The sequence below is a fragment of the Mus caroli genome, chromosome 6 (assembly GCF_900094665.2).
Source record: "Mus caroli chromosome 6, CAROLI_EIJ_v1.1, whole genome shotgun sequence".
Classification (NCBI taxonomy): Eukaryota; Metazoa; Chordata; class Mammalia; order Rodentia; family Muridae; genus Mus; species Mus caroli.
The window spans coordinates 31,646,686-31,665,359 of record NC_034575.1 but is presented as its reverse complement, the minus strand read 5'-3'; the positions used below and the strand labels follow the sequence as shown (position 1 = coordinate 31,665,359).

Genomic DNA, 18,674 nt, shown 5'->3' with positions numbered 1-18,674 from the left:
TGTCCTTTTTACCGGTTGGGACATCTTCTGGATATATGCCCAGGAGAGGTATTGCTGGATCCTCCGGTAGTACTATGTCCAATTTTCTGAGGAACCGTGGTTTTCTCTGTAAGACAGTCTGTTATCTTTTTATTCATTTCTCGTCCTGCTTCCCGAGGCTTTCTGTGAAGGCTCCTCTGTGGGCTTTGATTTTTCCATTATTTTCTTGGGAATTTGGATGCAGAACTTATCTTTTTTTCTGACCATTAAGTGTACACTTTACCCTTTGAGAAAAGACTCTTTGAAGTTTCACTATCAACAAGTAGAGATCTGAGCCTCTTTGATGGCCTACATGATGAAGGATGTCATGTCATTAGGGTTTTGTCTGAGTCTTCCAAATGATGTCACCATTGCTAAAATCATGGCCATTTCTCAGGATGAACTGGTTACAGGGTAACTTGTCGCAGGAGAGCCTATGGTTTCAAAGAAACGTCTGGTCTCCTCCTTCTTCAAGACAACTGATCACTTGAAAGGTTAAAAACCAATTTCAGTACTACGGAGAACAGGGAAAACCACTATTCTAACAAAGAAACAACGTATTTTCTGCACCCTTCACTTTCCTGTCTGTGAGTGGTGATGTCCTTCCTCGTCTAAGGTGTGGTTCTACTGTAATACTGGAGAAGAACCTAGTGAAGGGTTTCTTAGGGTTGATGTTCCGTTTCCCCTGACACACCCACTCAGGGGCTGGCCTCCTTGTAGCCTAACAAGGGTGATGCAGTTGAAAATCCAGAAAATGATCAAAGTATATACAATTAGTTTCATGGGTTTGGTAGTCTGAGCACTGCAGGCTAGTTAGCATCTACTAAATTCTATCAGGGCTCTCCCTACATAACTCATGTTTTTGAGTAGCCCAAGCTGGCTTTGAGCTCCCCGGATAGTCAGGAATAACTTGAACACATGACCCTCTCCCTTCTGAGGATTACATCATGTGCCACCAGGCCCAGTACCAGCTGAGCTACACCCCAGCCCTGAAGTGGGTTCATTGATCACGCTACCCCCTCCCCTGCATGTGCTTTTCAGTTTTCCTTTCCTTTGTGAGGCTTGCAAGCCAGTTACGGTATAGCCCTGTTCCTGTTCCAGTCTCTGTGAATTAATAATGACAGAAGGCTTCAGACGTTATCTAAGGCTGATTCTCAGTTCACTGAGTACTCACAGATCAAACGTCAGGGAATTTGGAAGAAATCTTTTTTGTTAGGAACAGGAAAGGTGTCAGTGGGGCTGGGGTGAGGGTGGGTAAATTAGGTGACATTTGTCTTGTGTTCCAAACTGAGCACATTAGACTGCAAGAACTGTGGACTTCCACAGGGAAACAGTGACTTTGAAGTGATCAGGAGATTGTAATGGGAGGGGCTGAACCGGAAGAGGGGTTCTGTGTAGCTTCTTGGAGAGGGAATCTGAGAGGAAAGTCCCCTCTTTTCTCTGACACGGGAAATTTCTGGTCACCCTTCAAGGCTCACCGGTGCCTTTCTAAACCACTTTCAAAATCAGTCACCCTCTCACTGTGTTCTAAGGCCCTGGGGTGCACCGGTCTCTCAGGGATGCTAGAGGTCATGTTCAATGGGCTTGTGTTCTCTCTGAGTGTAGGTGTCAGAGTACTGGGGGAATTTTGAGGGCATGGAGCATAGTAAACTAACAATTGTCCAGTGAGAGATACAAACATCAGAGCAGATGCTATGATGCATGTTCCGTGTTTCGATGACACTGCTGTGAAGGGAACATGCAGGAAAAAAAAAAAAAGGAAATGTGATTGGATAAAGGTTTCCAGCCCGTGGAAAATGCCTTAAAACTTGGGTTTGTGCCATGGAAATTGTATTTAAGTATTTTTGGGTTTTGAAGTCTTTTTGTTTATGAACAGCAACAGCAAGGTGACATGGCTAAGTTTAGTGTGCAGATAGTCTCCTGGAAGCCCGTAAAGGCAGAGGGGACATCTCAGTAAGTCATGTTGGCCAGGAGTATCCAGGTAGGACCTCTCATTCCTCACATGTTCTCGACGCTGCCTCTGCCTCCACTAGGAGATAGATCTAGCTGCCCGGCTAGGGCTTCCTAAGAGGGGTGGGCATATTCTGATTTTTGTAGTTTAACAATATTTCACTTGTCTTACTCCTCTGACTCATTTCCTCTCTGAAGAGAAGGCTCCAAAACCACTTTTAAAACTTGAATTTGTCTGAAGTAAACAACTAGATGATATCACCATCTAGTGGCGAGGAGGAAAACTGTCTCTTGTTCCCTAATTTAGGCTTGGGGGAAAAAAAAATCAACATTTTGAAGGATTATATTGGGCTAAACATACTCCAGGGCTGTTTCTGTTAAACAACACTTCCATTTAGACTTCACACTAGTTGTTTCTATTTATCCTGCCCCATCCGTGTACGCATGACACTGGTATTCAGTAAAGGTTTAGACACTGGTTGTACTGTTGGTACCAGAAATATTTGAGGAGAAAGGTATTGGGTCCAGGCACTAAAATATCAGCTTTGAAGTACTCTCTCTCCCCGTGGGAGGGAGACCGAAGGTAGGATAAAAAGTTTTCTCCAACACAATCCCCTCCTCTGTGTGGGAAGTTGGGAAGGCTGGGCCCATCTCACTCCTATGACACACCTCCGCTGTTTACTGAGTTCAGAGACTCTTTCTCATGTTACCTCATATAAATTCACAGATGCACAGATGTTAACCACTACTAGAATGGGTCTATGTAGTCCTGAGAGTCAAGGGATTCTCTGCTCACACTGTCCAGTATGGAGTTCCAAGGCAGATGTGTGGAGGAAACTACATTCTTAGACCGGAGCTCTGGGTCCTGACTTGAGGGGGAAGCTGCTGGTGGACAGATTTATGTTGGCTGAGTTTATGCCACTCTCTGTGAACCAGTGTCCCCCAGATAGCCACCTTCTTAAGTCAGGGCCAAGTATATCAACAGAGACATAGGGAATAGATGAAAGACTCTGACTGAGAACAAATTCCATAAACTGTCTCTGAAATACTTGCATCGCCTCAGTGCAGGCATTAGATTTTGAAGTGCTGAAAACGTTTTAGTCTGGAGCTAAAGACAACTTTATTGTTTTCTACAAATTTAGGCTTCTAAGGGTCAGATTGGTTTGGAGAGAGAGCCCAGGGTTAGTAAGTAATTAATGAGGGCCCTGGCAAGACTCCCAAGGGTACACAGTCAAGAGTACCTAATCACATGATCTCTACATTGTTCAATAGTCAGTAAGTTATTATACCTGGGAGTGGAACAGGAATTCATGAGCACTGTCCCCACACCCCAACTCCTATTCAAGAAAACCAGACATGGGTATAAAAGCTGCAGGCCTTATGTTTGGCATGCAGCATGTGAGAACTGTCACGTGCTTGCTGGTGACAGTTGTGTAAATGACTGAGTAGATTTCATGACTCCTTTCCAGTGTATCCCATTTGTGTGACCAGTCACCTCCATTTCATTCATTGACCCTGGGAGAGCACTAAAGTAGCTTATCTCAGTGTTAGAGGCAGTTGGTAGGTCTTATTTAAATGTGTGAGTGTTTAACTTTACGAGCGTCTAGCTTGCATGCCCCACTCACCTGGGTTGCTTTAAAGAAATGCTTTTGCTCAAATTCTTTTCATACCATATTATGGAAATGAAGTGTGTGTGTGTGTGTGTGTGTGTGTGTGTGTGTGTGTGTGAGAGAGAGAGAGAGAGAGAGAGAGAGAGAGAGAGAAAGAGAGAGAGAGAGAGAACGTATTTGATGGCTTCCTCAGTCACTTTCCTTGGTCTTTCTTTGATAGCAGAGTCCCTGACTGAACTTGGAGCTCACTAATTTGTCTGGACTGGGTGGCCAGCACGCTTCAGGAGTGTGGCTGTCTCTACCTCCCCGGTGTTGAGGTTCTAGGTGTGTGCCTGTCTTTTTAAGTGTGTGCTGGGGATTAAAACTCAGCATCTTGACCCTTCCATAGCCAGTTCTTTATTCCCTCTCCCACCCAGCACTGCTGTTTAATGGATGTTAAGTCTATTCCTGCTTAGAAGAAGCCAAGCACTGTTGCAGAGGTTATTTCTGCTCAAGTCCAGGGCTGCTGGCCCAATAGACTGAGCCGAGAACAAACTCTTTGGGGGGCGCAGAAGGAACAACTTGCCAGGCTTTGTCAACATTCCTCCCTTGGACAGATACATTAAGATATTAGGAGTTCCAGTGAACACAAGTTTAAAATGAGCAAAACTGAAGCCATGCAGCTGATCAAACCTTTTACAGAAACTTTAGGTTGAGCAAACCAACCTTCCTGCACTTTATATTTTCCTTTCTCAAAAGCTGTTAATTATCTCACATTGTCTGCATAATAGGAGAAGCTGAAATCATGATGTGTGTTCTTACGTAGCAGAGGTGGGAATTTGTAATTAACATCGGCCTTTCAGACTGCTTTAGGAATGAATCTAAGATAGAAAAAACGACTTTCTGTCCAGCCAGTGGGATATGTTGTATAAAGTAGTTGGTCATTAAAGTGATGTTTATGTTACCTATTTAATGTTCAATGTGATCAAAATAATCCTGAATGCAATTGGTAGCAAGGCTCAGGATGGAAAGAAAGAAAATGCCATTCATGTTGCTGGCATAATGTCCTTAAATCCATGTTTGCGATTGACCAGGAGCAAAGTATTTCATTTGGCGAGGCCAAAGGAGGTGTTCTGATAATTAAGAATGAAATGTTATTCCTAAAATTGCAGCAGGCATGCGATAAGGTGGAACTTTTAGATTACAGCTTTGGGGGATCCGAGGAACAAAAGACCTGCATTGGCTCCTGTAGCATCCCTCACAGTAGTGAGATAATTACCAGGCACATCTGACCACAGGCAGCAGTGTAATTGAACAAATGGATGTACAAAGAGCAGAGAAGAACGGGAGCAGCAAGTACGAAGGTCTCTTCTGGGCTACATGCTGTGCTAGATGCTTAACCGTTAGCGGCCAGTTGATTCCCTAATCTCCCTGGACAGTCCCTTTTCATTTACATACTGCACCTGTGCCAGAAGCTAAGTGCTCCCCGCCACACAGAACAAGCCCCTTGTTCTCACTCCAGGGTTCTTGGCTGGGGCAGCCCTTCCACACGCAGACCAGTTAGGCAAACAGGAATGGTTTTTGAAACGATCATTGCTCTGCTAAAGGAACGGTATTGTACTTGACAAGCTTATCAAATGATCAAGCCATTACTTGCTGTGGTTGATAAAAATGAATCCGTTTGCTCAAGTTTAAGGCTCTGTTGATATTAATTCAAATATTGCCGCAGACCCTCTGGGCCCCTTTGTCTGTGTGGAACGGGTCTCTAGTCGCAGGTGGGCAAAGTGTTGGATGAGATGACAGACAGATGCACACAGGAGAGGTTGTGTAGAATATGAATGTGATTTGTCAAATCGAGCATCAAACTTTTTATACAGAAGACAATAAGGAAGTTGGGTGACACACTCGCAAGGTACAAAGAGGTTACTGGATTCTTACATAAAACAGAGGAATGCAAACACAGAAGGTCTAACAGGAACCACCTGGGATAGAATTCATTGTTAATAACTGGGATCAAAAAGGGCTCCACCTAAGATTCACTTAATCTTAGAAGCCAGGGTCAGGGCTTCGTGCCCTTGACATAGTTCCTATTTTAGTCTGTTGTATAGTCCACCTTCCCCCTAGGCCATTGTAAATACATGTGTATGGGTGTAACTCAGCTATAGTTCTAAGTATCTATTCTGGTTTCTCCTTAGGTCTGAAACTTCCTTCTTCCTAGGTGATGGTAAATTCCTGTGTAGGGCAGTGACCTAGCTTTTATTCAAAGTGATAGTGTGGTACCAGAGGCAATTCTGAATGTCACTGAATAGGCAACATTCTTCCTGAATTCCAAGCCCATGGTCTGCTCAAGGACTTTCTAGGATGGTTGGAACACTGGTGAAGGCTTTAGCTATGACAGAATTCAATCTTAAAAGGCACTTATAATAGGATAATACTAAAAGAGAGCATGTGGATCCATACACTAGACTAACGCGGGAATGGAAAATTAATGTATGGGTTAGAGAGAACGCCAGACTCCAGGAGTGAGTTTCCATGAAACTCTGCTGCCTCGTGAGTAGCTTCCAAGCCTCTCTGCTTGTCAAGCTGACTCGACCAGAGTGCGTGGCAAAATATATCATTTGTTTCTTTTTTCCTTCAATAAACTTTAAGAAGCATCTCCTAAACTTAAAAATATTATTTGTTCCCCCCACCCTGTAAACTTTAAGAAGCATCACCTAAACTACCCTTTGCCTATCACATTATCTCTATGAATGCCACAGTTTCTTAAAAAAAACCACATCAGGTGACTGAGGAAGGCTTGGTTTAAGCTAGCACAGGCATGCAGAACAGAAAGAGCTAAAATAGGATATGACAGTATTAGCTGATGAGCCAGACTATGTCACTTAACATTAATTTTTAAACTTTATCATTTGGATTATTATTTTCCACATACAATATGAATTTATGGGTAATATTAGCTATCTGTGAGTTTATTGAAATAATTTTTCTATGTGAAGCCAAAGTATAAATGAAAGCATATATTTTTTATATGTAGAAGTTTATTTCTATTTGTATATATGACAATTTTATTCTTGATACAGGCTGTTACTGTATAATCCAAACTATTTGAATTCACAGCCTTTTGTCTCTGTATCTTGAATGCTAGTATTATGGGCCAGGGTCACCATGCCAGACAAACATAAAATGTTTATATATGAAATATATTTATACTTCCATTTTGTCTTCATCAGTGAGAAAAGTTATTTCAATAAAACTACAATGAATGAATATTGCCTGTTTTTCTGTGTTCAGACAAAGTAAAAACTGATGTTAAATGACATAGCCTGGCCACTTTCTATATAAACTTTTCATCATTACAAAATGATGTCAACCTCATAAATACTGTTAAGCACACACCACACATTAACACAATCAAGCCTTACAGAAGTGGGCTCTCTCCATTCCATATTAAAGAGAACACACAGTAAGTCTAATGGAACTACCCAGGTTGGACACCCATCTCACCTGGGCATATACTCAGTCCAGGGATACGTGTGTACATACATACAATCAAAGCTCACGACTTTTACTACCGTTCCCTATGGTTTGTAGTCAAATATTATTTAAAGGATTTGCCTGGTTTTAGTGTGTGTGTGTGTGTGTGTGTATACCTACTAAGGCCACAGGCATCAGGTCGTCTTTGCAGAGCTTGAGTTATGTGCAGTTATGAGCTGCCATTGCAAGCACTAGGGATGGATTTGGGACAGTCTACAGGAGTGCTATGCATTCTGAAGCCCTGTGCCATCTCTCCCGTCCACTTAATTATGATTTAAGAGAGAATGAGTCTGTTCTTATTTATTATTGTCATTATTATTATTATTTAGGTGGGAAAAATGCCTTTTGTTTATTTGCTTGTTTATTCCTTTATAGGGAACCAAAGTCCTACAGATGTTTATGTGGTACCTGAATCCACGGCAAGTCTTTGATCTTTCTCAGGAAGGGCCAAAAGATGCGTAAGTCTGGAAACATCCTCTGTAATATGGCCGTAATATGGACCATTGGAATTGGGGTCAAGGCTATTTATTATCTGATGGCCTGGTGAAGTCTTTTCTGTTTGTCTTTCATTAACTTTCTTACCTGCATTTTGCTCTTCTTGAAACCTCCTGATGCACCCCCCGCATGCTGTCTTTGCATTTGTTTCCACCAAATTGTTGGATCAGTGCCTGCTGTATGCAGGACTGAAGTGTATTCTTAGAAAGTCAGGGAATGAGAAAGGACTTCTTGCTTGTCTGGTTATGCGTGTCTGATTTTGGAGACATGCTTAAACAGAAATGTGAGTTTATAACCCAAAGGGTCATGAAATGTTTGCATAAACTTTCATTCTGGAGAGACTATGTGTGTATGCATCCAGAATGTGTATCTGGGGATATGGGAGAAAGGAGAAGAAAGAAGAGAGAGAGGGAAAGATGGAGGGAGGGAGAGAGGAAGGGAGGGAATCAGAAGGGAGGGAGAGGGGGTGGAGATATGGAGATGAACTTCGGATGCTGCAGTTCAGTGAGGCAGGCATTTCAATTTCTGTTCTACCCCCCTTTCTGGATTTCTGTGTTTAGTTGGAAGTGTTGAAAATAAAGTCTAGATGTACATGACCCAGTGTAGAAACAAAGAATGGGGCATTTCTGTTCCTGTTTGATTCATGGTCTTAAATCCATTGCATTACTGAGATAGTTCAGATGACATTTGAGTTAGCAGTTTTTTTTAATAAGCAGCGATGTCAGTGTGAAAGAGATGTCAATATGGAGCCGTGCGTGGTGGCGCATGCCTTTAATTCCAGCACTTGGGAGGCAGAGGCAAGTGGATTTCTGAGTTCGAGGCCAGCCTGGTCTACAGAGTGAGTTCCAGGACAGCCAGGGCTATACAGGGGAAACCCTGTTTCAAACAAACAAACAAACAAACAAGAGATGTTAATATGGATGGTTTCTAGGGAATGGTATTCCTGTATAAAATGAGTAAATTAGATATTTTAAACATGTAAAGAAATAATGACTATAAACCAAATTTCTAATGTTTCCTTCTCCAAATTTCTTCGCCACCAAGGTCTGCTGTGAGACTTCTTTATTTTAATGTTTCTTTATGTGCCTCATTGGCTTGTGGTCTTTGGATTTGATATTTATTAATATTTTTCAATCTCTTAAGTTAGACTTTAAGGCAAGAAGTATTTTCAGGAAAACTTACACCATTTATTACGTGTAAGTAGATGGTGGGTTTCTGGAGCTGAGCTACCAAGGCCTTCCCTCAGCAGGAAGCTTTGCAAGCCAGAATGGCTGTGTTCTCTGGAAACCCATCAGAAAGATGAAATGATCTGACTCCCAAACAGGCACATTCAAAGTAAAAAGACGCCAGTGGGTTTCCCCCACCTCAGCCTGAGCGGGGAGGAAAGACTGAGCAGGCAAGCTAAGGTAGACTCATGCTCACTGTAGTAATGGTCGTAACCAGTCTTCTCTGTCTTTCTCAGCTTTCAGTTTTTCAAGGATTGAGAGTGAGAAGTATAGATTTGAAAGGTAAACAGACTCAGGGAAAGCTAATCAAAATGAAATAAGGAGGAAACATAAAGATTACTGATTATCATCAGTCCCCACCCCCACCCCCCCGCCCCGAAAAAGGAGAGAGTGACAGAAAATGGAAAAGAAGAAAGGAAGTAACCTAGACAACAATATAATGTGGATTGAGAGGATGGGGAATTATGGGAATTCTCCCATCCTGGGTTGGTCATAGAACACCTGAGACCAAGACATGTGGTTTCTGACTCAGTGGCAGGAGTCAGTTTGCCTTGGCTCTGTGGGCAGTGGAGGAACAGGAATGTTCTCTGTGGGGAGTCCCCGTGCATTTGCCCCGAAGTTCCTCTCTACAGAGAACCGTGTGCTTACCTTGTCTTCCATTCCCCTTCCAGGCTGGAGATGTACAGGAAGGTACCAAATCTGAGAATTCTGGCCTGCGGAGGGGATGGAACGGTAGGTCCTTGAGAGAGAATCTGTTCTCTCCCTTACCCATCTATCTTCCTGACTGGGTTCCCTGGGGGAGTTTTATCTTCAGCCCCAGTCTCTCCTGTCCTCTCAAATGAATGCCTGTCTGATGAGAGTCATGAGCCCCGAGGCTGAGAAGGACTTTCCAGTCCTCCAGGGAAGCACTCAGCCTTTATGTCTACGATACTGCACCGTGTTCTGTTTGCAGAGTAAGGACACTGCTGTCACTGGATAAAGATTTTCACAGATGGCTAAATCCCTTTTTTCAAATACTAGCTGACATATTTCCACTTATCCTTTCATAGCTGTTGTTTATTAATCAAAATTATTTTAAAACACCCAGTACATAAAAACAAAAATACTACCGCCAGGCCTCACTGTTGTTAGTTATTTTTGATGGTAGCTTTTTTACTAAGGCAATCTGCTGCCTCATTGTGGTTTTGATTAGCATTTTCTTGAATATTAGTGGTGTTGGACTTTCTCACACAGACATGTCCTCCATTGTTGTCTTTTGAGAAATGCTTATTGCGGTTGATCTTTTTAAACTGGATTGGGCTTCTGTGTTTGATCTCTTTAGAATTCATTATTCAGTCTGCATATTAACCCTTTGTCAGATGTATAGTTTGTAGAGTAGATAAGTAGAAAAACAAATGTATAATAAAACAAATAAACAAATATAAAACAACGATAGACAAGAGATGCAAACATTGCTCAGTTGTTTCATACCATAGTTGTACATGCCATAGACTGATAGTACATGATAAAGCATGGTTGCTTTCCATGCAAACAGCATATGGGATCTAGGGTTCAAACTCAGGTGGCCAGGCTTGTGTGGTAAGCACTTTACTCACGGAGACATCTGCCAGGATCACCTACCTGCCCTGCCCTTGGCTGCCTGTCTTGTGTTTTTCATTTTGCTGTTAATTTTCAATTAAGGGAAATTTTGTTTTGTTTGTTTTTATTTTCTTTTGCTTTGAGACAGGGTTTCTCTGTGTAGCCCTGGCTGTCTTGGAACTCACTCTGTAGACCAGGCTGGCCTCAAGGCACAGAGATCTATCTGCCTCTGCTTCCTGCATGCACTACCCCAGCCCAGCTTGCTATTTCTTTATGGGCCAATGAATGAGATAGCTCAGCAGGCAAAGGAGCTTGCAGCTGACCTGATCATCTGAGGTCAATTCCTGGAACCCATATGGTAGAAGAAAAGCTATGACTCTCAAAAGTTGTCTTTTGCCTTCCACATGCAGGCCATGGCACAAGCACAGAGCACCCACTGATTTCTATTTTCTCTCTCTCTTTCTCCCTCCCATTCTCTCTCTCTCTCTCTCAAAACTTAAATAAATAAATAATTAAATTTCTTTTATCCCTGTTGTTTCTCTCTTGTAGTATTACTTTTTTCCCCCTGCCTTTACTTGAGTTTCCTTAAACCAGCTGTTTGTGAATCAGTAGTTTAAAGATTTGCACCCACCTACTGTGGTTACTTTCATGTGCTGTGTTTTTACAGTAGGTGAGAGCCTGGTTTCCTGACAGCTCTCTTGGTGTTGGTGTGTGGCATCATCTGATGTGACCTGAGCATTGACGCTTAGGCTTTTATTAGGCTCCAGTCTTTGTGTTTTGGTTTCCCTTGTGCCTTTCCATAAAGAAACTCTTGAGAAGTTTCCCCACCACCTCTGCAATCGCTTTTGCTGTTTCAGGGTCAGAGGACTAGTTCCGGCATTCACCGTTGGTGTGTTGCCACAGTTTTCTCACTAGAGGGCAGTCGAAGCTCATGCTTATCCTAATCCACACGTAAGTAGTTCAGCTTGAACCAGGTTATAACCTAAAAAAAAAAAAAAAAAAAGGCGATCAACTCTGAAACCTAGCTGTAGATCTGGGCTTCAGACACCTTATCCACAGCAACTTGCCTGTGCTCACAGACACCAGCATCAGGCCTGTGGTCACTCAAGTTGCAAAGCTGTTTCGTGCTATGAACTGAAGAAAGTACTGGAGTAGCTCCATGACCGGTGATGCTATGTGCTGTGAATGAATAGCTTAAATAGACCTATGGCCTAAGACAACTAGAATCAGATGAAGGTAATGCTGGCCCAAACACAAGCCTAATAGAATGGGGACTTATGTCTATGTTGGCACCAAGGTAGGTCCAGAGGCTCTTTTATTAGCACAGGCCTTGGAGTTGAAGTTTTTAAAACTTTCTGAGTGTCACGCCTGGCACTGGGTTCCAAGGCCTAGCTAGTGCTAGAGTCGTTAATGTATCCAATCATCAGAAAATAGAAGCTTACTCTGTACTAGGCTGGGCTAAGATTGGAGTAGTGTTGGGTGTTAGGGAAGGCAGTTTTAATGCCGGATTGAATTGTACTCACATTCCCCATCTCAAAGGGCCAGTGCAGTCTCAGGTGTGAGGCTTACGCCATAGCCAGAAGAGATGCAGGCCAGTATATGAGCCTTTCGTACTGGGGCTAAAGGTAGTAGCTAATGGTGCTGACGTATGACTGGAGGCTCTTTCCTTGAGTGCTTGCTTGGGCATGGCTGTGCCACCTTAAGTCTGAGGTCAGAGATGGCACTTTGGCCACCAACACTGGTGCTAAATTAGGTCTCACAAACATAGGGACCTGTGCAATCTTGGGACATCTCAGACCAATTCTAAGGCAGGCAGTGGGGAAGCCCAAGACTTGAGTCTGCCTTTCTGGAGTACGGGTCTGTTTCAGACAATGGGGCCATTAGTTGGTGAGGTCTAGCCCAGTTATGGGTCTTTTGATTTTTCGCCGATGTTAGAAACCATTTTTGATGCTTAGTACTGAGCTTGAAGTCAGAGTCCTGGGCTAGCTTTCATGCCCTGCCAGCAGGTTGAGCCTGATTTGGATGCCTGAGTCTGGAAAGTAGAGTATAGTGGAGGTAATTCTTGCTCCCTGAGAACCTAGAGTCAGGGGCTCTCTTACATCTGGTTTCACTCTGGTAAGACTGAAACAGGCTTTCAGGTCTAACCTAATTTCCTCCCCTTTTCCAGGTTAGGCTATCTTTGTCCCCAGCACTTGGAACTGGCTCCTTCCTGTCTTCTTCAGTGTGCTTCTTTTTTGTTGTACTTTGACCAGGCACTGAGACACCTCACCTGAGTGAAGGTAGTGTGGTTCGTGGCAGCTTTTCAAACTACCATATGGGTGAAGCAATTATCACTGGACAAGTTTTCCCCGCCACTATCTGGCCACGTTTCTATTTGCTCTTAAAAATGGGTTATATTTAATAAGGAGTATGTGGTTTCTGCTGAAATTCTGTGTTCTTTTTGTTGTTGTTGGAAGGAAAATGTAGAGCATTGGATAAGACAGTGTTGCCTCAGAGGTCAGTTCATTTCGTTGGCATTTATTACTTTTTTTGTTTGTGTGTGCATGCTCATTTATGTTCAGATATGTATGTAGAGGTCAGAGGTCAATCCCATGTGTCTTCCTCCATTACTTTCTACCTGGGCGCGCTCTGTCTGTCTGTCTCTCTCTAAGACAGAGCCTCTAAGCCCTTCACTGAACTATGGCATGCAGCTTTGGCTAGACTGGGTAGCCAAGGTGCCCCAGGATCTTCCTGTCCCTGCCCCTATCCCTCCCCAGTGAGGAGATATAGCGCACGCACCACCAGCCCCACCCTGCATTTTAAGTAGGAATTGGGATTTCCATTCAGATCCTCAAACTGATGCAGCCAGCCTTGTGCTTCCTGAGCCCTCTCCCCCAGCCCCTCCTCTGTGTTATTCGTGAGGAAAGTGCAGAATCCGTGTTTATCATGTCTCAGATCTCCCCTTGGCCTCTGTCTCCCTGCATTTGGCAGAGATGGAGAACAGTCAGGGAAGACTCGTGTTCGTTTCCTGTGCTTTTTCTCCTGGATTTGGAGTCTGATGTTTCAGATCTCAGGATGTGTTACGGACCGTCTTTGATTTTCCCTGTACTCCCCCAATGATGATGCTTTATTCTCCAAGCAACAGGATCTCCTTTCATAGCCTAGGAGCTCTGGGCACACACTGGAGTACATTATATGCTGATGTATACATGTCATATTGCTAATGAATGAACCTGGAATAGGGAAGATCAGTGGTTCCTTGGGCCCTTGCTTAGTGGATTATCCTAGTTGAGAAATTAGTATTTACCCTTCTTCAAGATTTACAATTATTAGCTTGTAAAAATTTTTATAAAGTCTTGTAGCATAAAGGAAAACACATGTGTTTTAAAAACCCGTTTGGTGGTTGGTTTTCATCAACTTGACAAAAACCTAGACATATCTGGGAAGAAAATGCCTACATCACAATGGCTTATAGGCAAGTCTGTGAGACTTGATAAATGGTTGATGTGGCAAGGCCTAGCCTATTGTGGATGGTGCCACTCCCCTTCTGCCGCACCCCCCCAAGTGATCCTGGGTTGCTTAAGATAGCATTCTGAGCAAGTCACAGGGAGTAAGCCAGTAAGCAGCACTCCTCCTCAGTCTATCCATCAATTACTGCCTACCCTCTTTGAGTTCCTGCCATGGCTTCCATCAGTGATGGACGGTGGTTGAGATGTGCAAGCTAAATAAACCTTTTCCTCCCCAAGTTGCATTAGGCCATGCTGTCTTTCATAGCAGTAGATAACAAAGCCATCCTGTCTTTTCCAAAGTGTATTCGGAGATGGGTTTCGTCTCACAATGCCTGTTAAGTCTGCAGTGGTTACAAGGTCTGCAGAGACATGTTTGGGGCTATGCGAGTGCAGGAGTTGAATAAGTCTTGGCCTCTTTTCTTTCTACTCTGAGGGCCACAGCTGATGTCCAGGATAGATGAGAAAATCATAGCGAATTTATTTAATTCAAGTGCTTCAGTTTGAGGACCTAAAGATCCAGGGAAAATGAATCCCTTCTGCGCTTAGGTATGGGGAGGATGACGGTGGATGCCCAGCAAGGCTGGATGTATATAGATCCTTATTGGACTGCCTGCAGCATCCATTCCTCCCCGGTGTGGGGCAGGGCCCCTTCTGCATGTGGGTCTTGTGACCTTCTCCCAGATGAGGTAGACAGATTTTTCTATGACCGGCTCCTACGCAGAAAGTCAGGGGGAAATTAGAGTTGTATTTGCAAGCTTTATAAATTGCTTCAGGGAAAGGGCTTCTAGCCACCTCAGAGAGGGTGAGTTCTAATCTCTGTCACTGGCCGTGGCAAGAGTGAGGGGCAAGAAAGAGGAGAGTCACCGGAAATCTTTGCTCTCTGTGTCTGTCATTTCAAAGCACTCACCATGCCAGAGAGAGGTTGGGTGATCATTTGCCAAGTTCCGATGTTATAATAGAATTTTACTAGCTTCCTATATTAAGAAGTACATCCTCTGGCGAATATTCTTTGTGGTGTCAGCAGCTCCCAGGATGACCGATTAATGAAAGGTGAAACTCATTATGAATCTTAGCTACAGTTGCCTCCCTTATCTTACAAGCTGCTTTACCTTCCTTTGTGACTTCAGCCTCCCACACTCCTTTTCTTTAAGTTTCAGTGACAACCTGACACGTCTGTTGACCTGGGCTCAAAAGTTCTTTTTTTTAAACTCAAATCCATATGCATAGCCTACTTACCATCCCTAAGCTGCAGATCTTTACTTACTTACTAGGGCGCCTCCCCTCTCCCAGCCCCTCCCAAGTGGGACCCCCCACCCTCTTCTCTCTTTTGTTTTATCTGCTAGGCAGACACAAATTCCAAGAAGCAGGGGGTTAGGTCATGCAGTACTGAAGCCTTCTCTTCAGGCAGGTAACTATTTTGAAAGATGAGGTTTCAGTACTTACAGGACAGGAAGGGAGGCAAGCCCCTTGTCCTATGTGAGACAATTATGGAGCTTGAGATAAAGTCCCAAAGAAAATTGAAAAATAATAGAAGAATAGAAAGGTAAAAGGTTGATCTGTCAGGAAAATAAACAGAAAACAGGCTTCAAGACACAGGAGGAAGCTGAATTTTAAGAAGAGACTGCACAATTAACAACCATTTGAGACCAAGAAACAATGGTGTCTTCAAAAAAACAAATTTCAATGGGGGAAACCAAACCAAACCAAACCAAACCAAACCAAACCAAACCAAACCAACCCAACCCAACCCAACCAACCCAGAGTGGTGAGTGGAACCCAGTCATGTTGTGAAGAACTGCTGAGAGCCAGATTCAATCCCAGCATTCAGTGTCGGTGAGCTTCTTGGTGCTGTTGTCTGTCGCCTGCCCCTCTGATACATAGCTGACCTGCTTCCTCTGCTGTGTCCAGTCTGGTCCTTTCTTCTGTCTTCTCATCATACACATCACCGTTAATCACTACTAAACAAGACTGTTCCTTTTCTTCTTAGGCACTTGATCTGTGTTCCTGACTTCACTTGTCATGTTGTTCCATGGAGTTTACAAATACATGAGTTTCTTTTTGTTTTGTTTTGTTTTGATTTGGTTTTTGGTTTTTTTTCGAGACAGGATTTCTCTGTATAGCCCAGGCTGTCCTGGAACTCACTTTGTAGACCAGGTTGGCCTCGAATTCAGAAATCCACCTGCCTCTGCCTCCCAAGTGCTGGGATTAAAGGCGTGTGCCACCACCACCCAGCTATACATGAGTTTCTTGTGCTTGGGGCGATAGTTGTGTCTACAGTGAGAGCAATGTGCTTGGGGTTGGAGCACTTCATAGGTTTGTCATTCTTTTCCTTGTTAGCATCTGATGTTCTGTCAGCAGGAATAAAAGCTTTTAACTAGCCACCTTAAATCAACCTGATTTTACCTCATTCCTTCATGTTAAAGTGAGGCTTCTGTGTAGGCAGAGGTGGTTTCTGGAATGTTTATCCCATGTGATTGCTGGTTTGGAATGTGGAGATTTCAGATTTTCATACATGCATGAGTATTTTGCCTGTATGTGTGCCTGTATCCAATGTGTAGCCCTGGTAGTGAAAGAAGCCAGAGGATAGTACGGGATCCCCTGCAACAGTTGTGAGCCACCATGTGGGTGCTAGGAGTGGAGCCCAGGAGCTCCAGAAGAGCAGCCAGCGTTCTTAATTGTGGAGCCCTCTCTGAAACCTCTGGAATGTGAGACTTATTTTTGCATGGAGGCAGAATTAATACAGAGAGACAGCCTAGTGACTCTGTGTGGGGGAAACTGCAAGCTTTAAGTAAAAGGAGTGTAATTCTCCAGCAAGCTGGACACACATTTGACACGAGGTATGGAGCCTCCGGTTAGTGAACACATCACTGGATACTGTCAGTATTCTGCCTGAGCCGTGACACCACTCAAGGAGGAATCACAGAGGGAATATTTTTGGCGGCAGCTGCTCACATATTAACCATGTGAAGTATGCAACATATTCTGTAATATGTAGAAATGTATTATTTTGCAGAAAAGGTTTTAGGCTTCAATATCAGTTATTTTGTTTTCATATTAATAAAGTACACAATTCCATATCCAGTTCCAAATGAATTTTGGCTTTTCTACTGGTTCTGTGGCATTATTAAATCTGTAAAGACAACTATTGTGATATCTAAGGTTCCTCAAAGTCGGTGGTGTAGTAGTTCAGACCACTGCTGTCCATGGACATTATGGTTAAACCACATTTGTAGTTTGACTTTTTCTAGAAGGCATTTTTAAGAACAACATTGAAAAGTAGTAGGCAAATTTTGTTTCATATTTCCTTTACATTTTATAGAAAACACCACAGCAAGCAAGATGTAACTTACTGTGAACCATTTTACATGCTATCTTAGTCAGGGTTTCTATTCCTGCATAAACATCATGACCAAGAAGCAAGTTGGGGAGGAAAGGGTTTATTCGGCTTACACCTCCATATTGCTGTTCATCACCAAAGGAAGTCAGGACTGGAACTCAAGCAGGTCAGAAAGCAGGAGCTGATGCAGAAGCCATAGAGGGATGTTCTTTACTGGCTTGCTTCCCCTGGCTTGCTCAGCCTGCTCTCTTATAGAACCAAGACTACCAGCCCAGAGATGGTCCCACCCACAAGGGGCCTTTCCCCCTTGATCACTAATTGAGAAAATGCCTTACAGTTGGATCTCATGGAGGCATTTCCTCAACTGAAGCTCCTTTCTCTGTGATAACTCCAGCTAGCCAGTACACATGCTATTTACAGTGCCTTTGCAGTCTGACTGATACAGTAGGTATGCAGCCATCCAGTTTGGATCTGCCATTCAGTGGCCAGTGGCTTTGTCTCTAGGTGGCACAGATGTGGTCTCTTTGCACCCGACTTGCCCAAGTCAGAGGCACATAGGTAGAGGTGTCAGGTGGTGTGATTTCCCTCTTTGATCCCTGTGCTGAAACAAAACCCAGATTAACGCATGAGCGTCCTGAAACATTCATGCTCACAATAAAAGACTTATTCGAAATTATCACTCTTCGGCAAAATCACACCTATGTGTCTTTGTTCTTGGTTATACCAACACTGCCAAACATCTAGTGCTGCTTCCTCTGCTCATATGTGGAAGAGCAGGTGGACTCAGCCACTTCTGCTGCACGCACCCCTACTATGGCTCCTTGTGGAATAGCCTGTGACCTCTGCCCATCTGGGTCTTGACTCAGAGAAACTAGGCGAGACCATCCAGCTCACTGTTAGCGATTCTAGTGTCTTGTTAAAAAATCTTCAATTAGATTGACATTTGCCCTTGATTTCACACTTCCTGCTCATTTGGCTTTCCTGCATTAAGAGTAGTAGATGGCCCCTAATTCTGAACGGGTAGGACTGCAGGTCAGAAATTATACAAAAAAGACAAATTAGACAGGACCACGGTAGGGCCTAGCTGATCATGTGAAACCCTGTCCTCCCTTGATTTCTGCCCCCCAGCCCCGTATTTTACCCTTCTATGAGAAAGCACATGCAATGTCTTCTGCATGCAGTCATCAGTAGAAGGGAGTGGATAGATATCCAAAAATCTATACTTTATTTTGTCTTTATTTTTTTTCTTCCTTAGTGATAATCATATTTCTTCAGATAGTGTGGTAAGTTATACAATTAAAATTAAATCATAGGTTAAAAATTAAGGATATAAAGCACTAAAAGAAAATGGTAGTTTATTTCTTCCTTGGCATCTGTGAGTGACTTGTTTCAAGAGCCCTTATAGATACCAACTCGGCTGATGCACAGTCCTTGATATAAAATGATGTAACATTTTGGT

The 18,674-nt window shown here is 43.3% G+C and overlaps 1 protein-coding gene across 6 annotated transcripts in view; it reads left to right on the top strand.

Moving 5' to 3' along the window:
- Positions 1–18,674, top strand: part of Dgki (diacylglycerol kinase iota) — a 447,586-nt gene that overhangs the window by 238,530 nt on the left and 190,382 nt on the right. For all 6 annotated transcript variants that reach the window (XM_029478768.1, XM_029478767.1, XM_029478769.1 and 3 more), the window contains 2 exons: positions 7,467–7,549; positions 9,484–9,544. In XM_029478768.1, the coding sequence (XP_029334628.1) occupies positions 7,467–7,549; positions 9,484–9,544 (144 nt within the window). The remainder of the gene's footprint in view (positions 1–7,466; positions 7,550–9,483; positions 9,545–18,674) is intronic.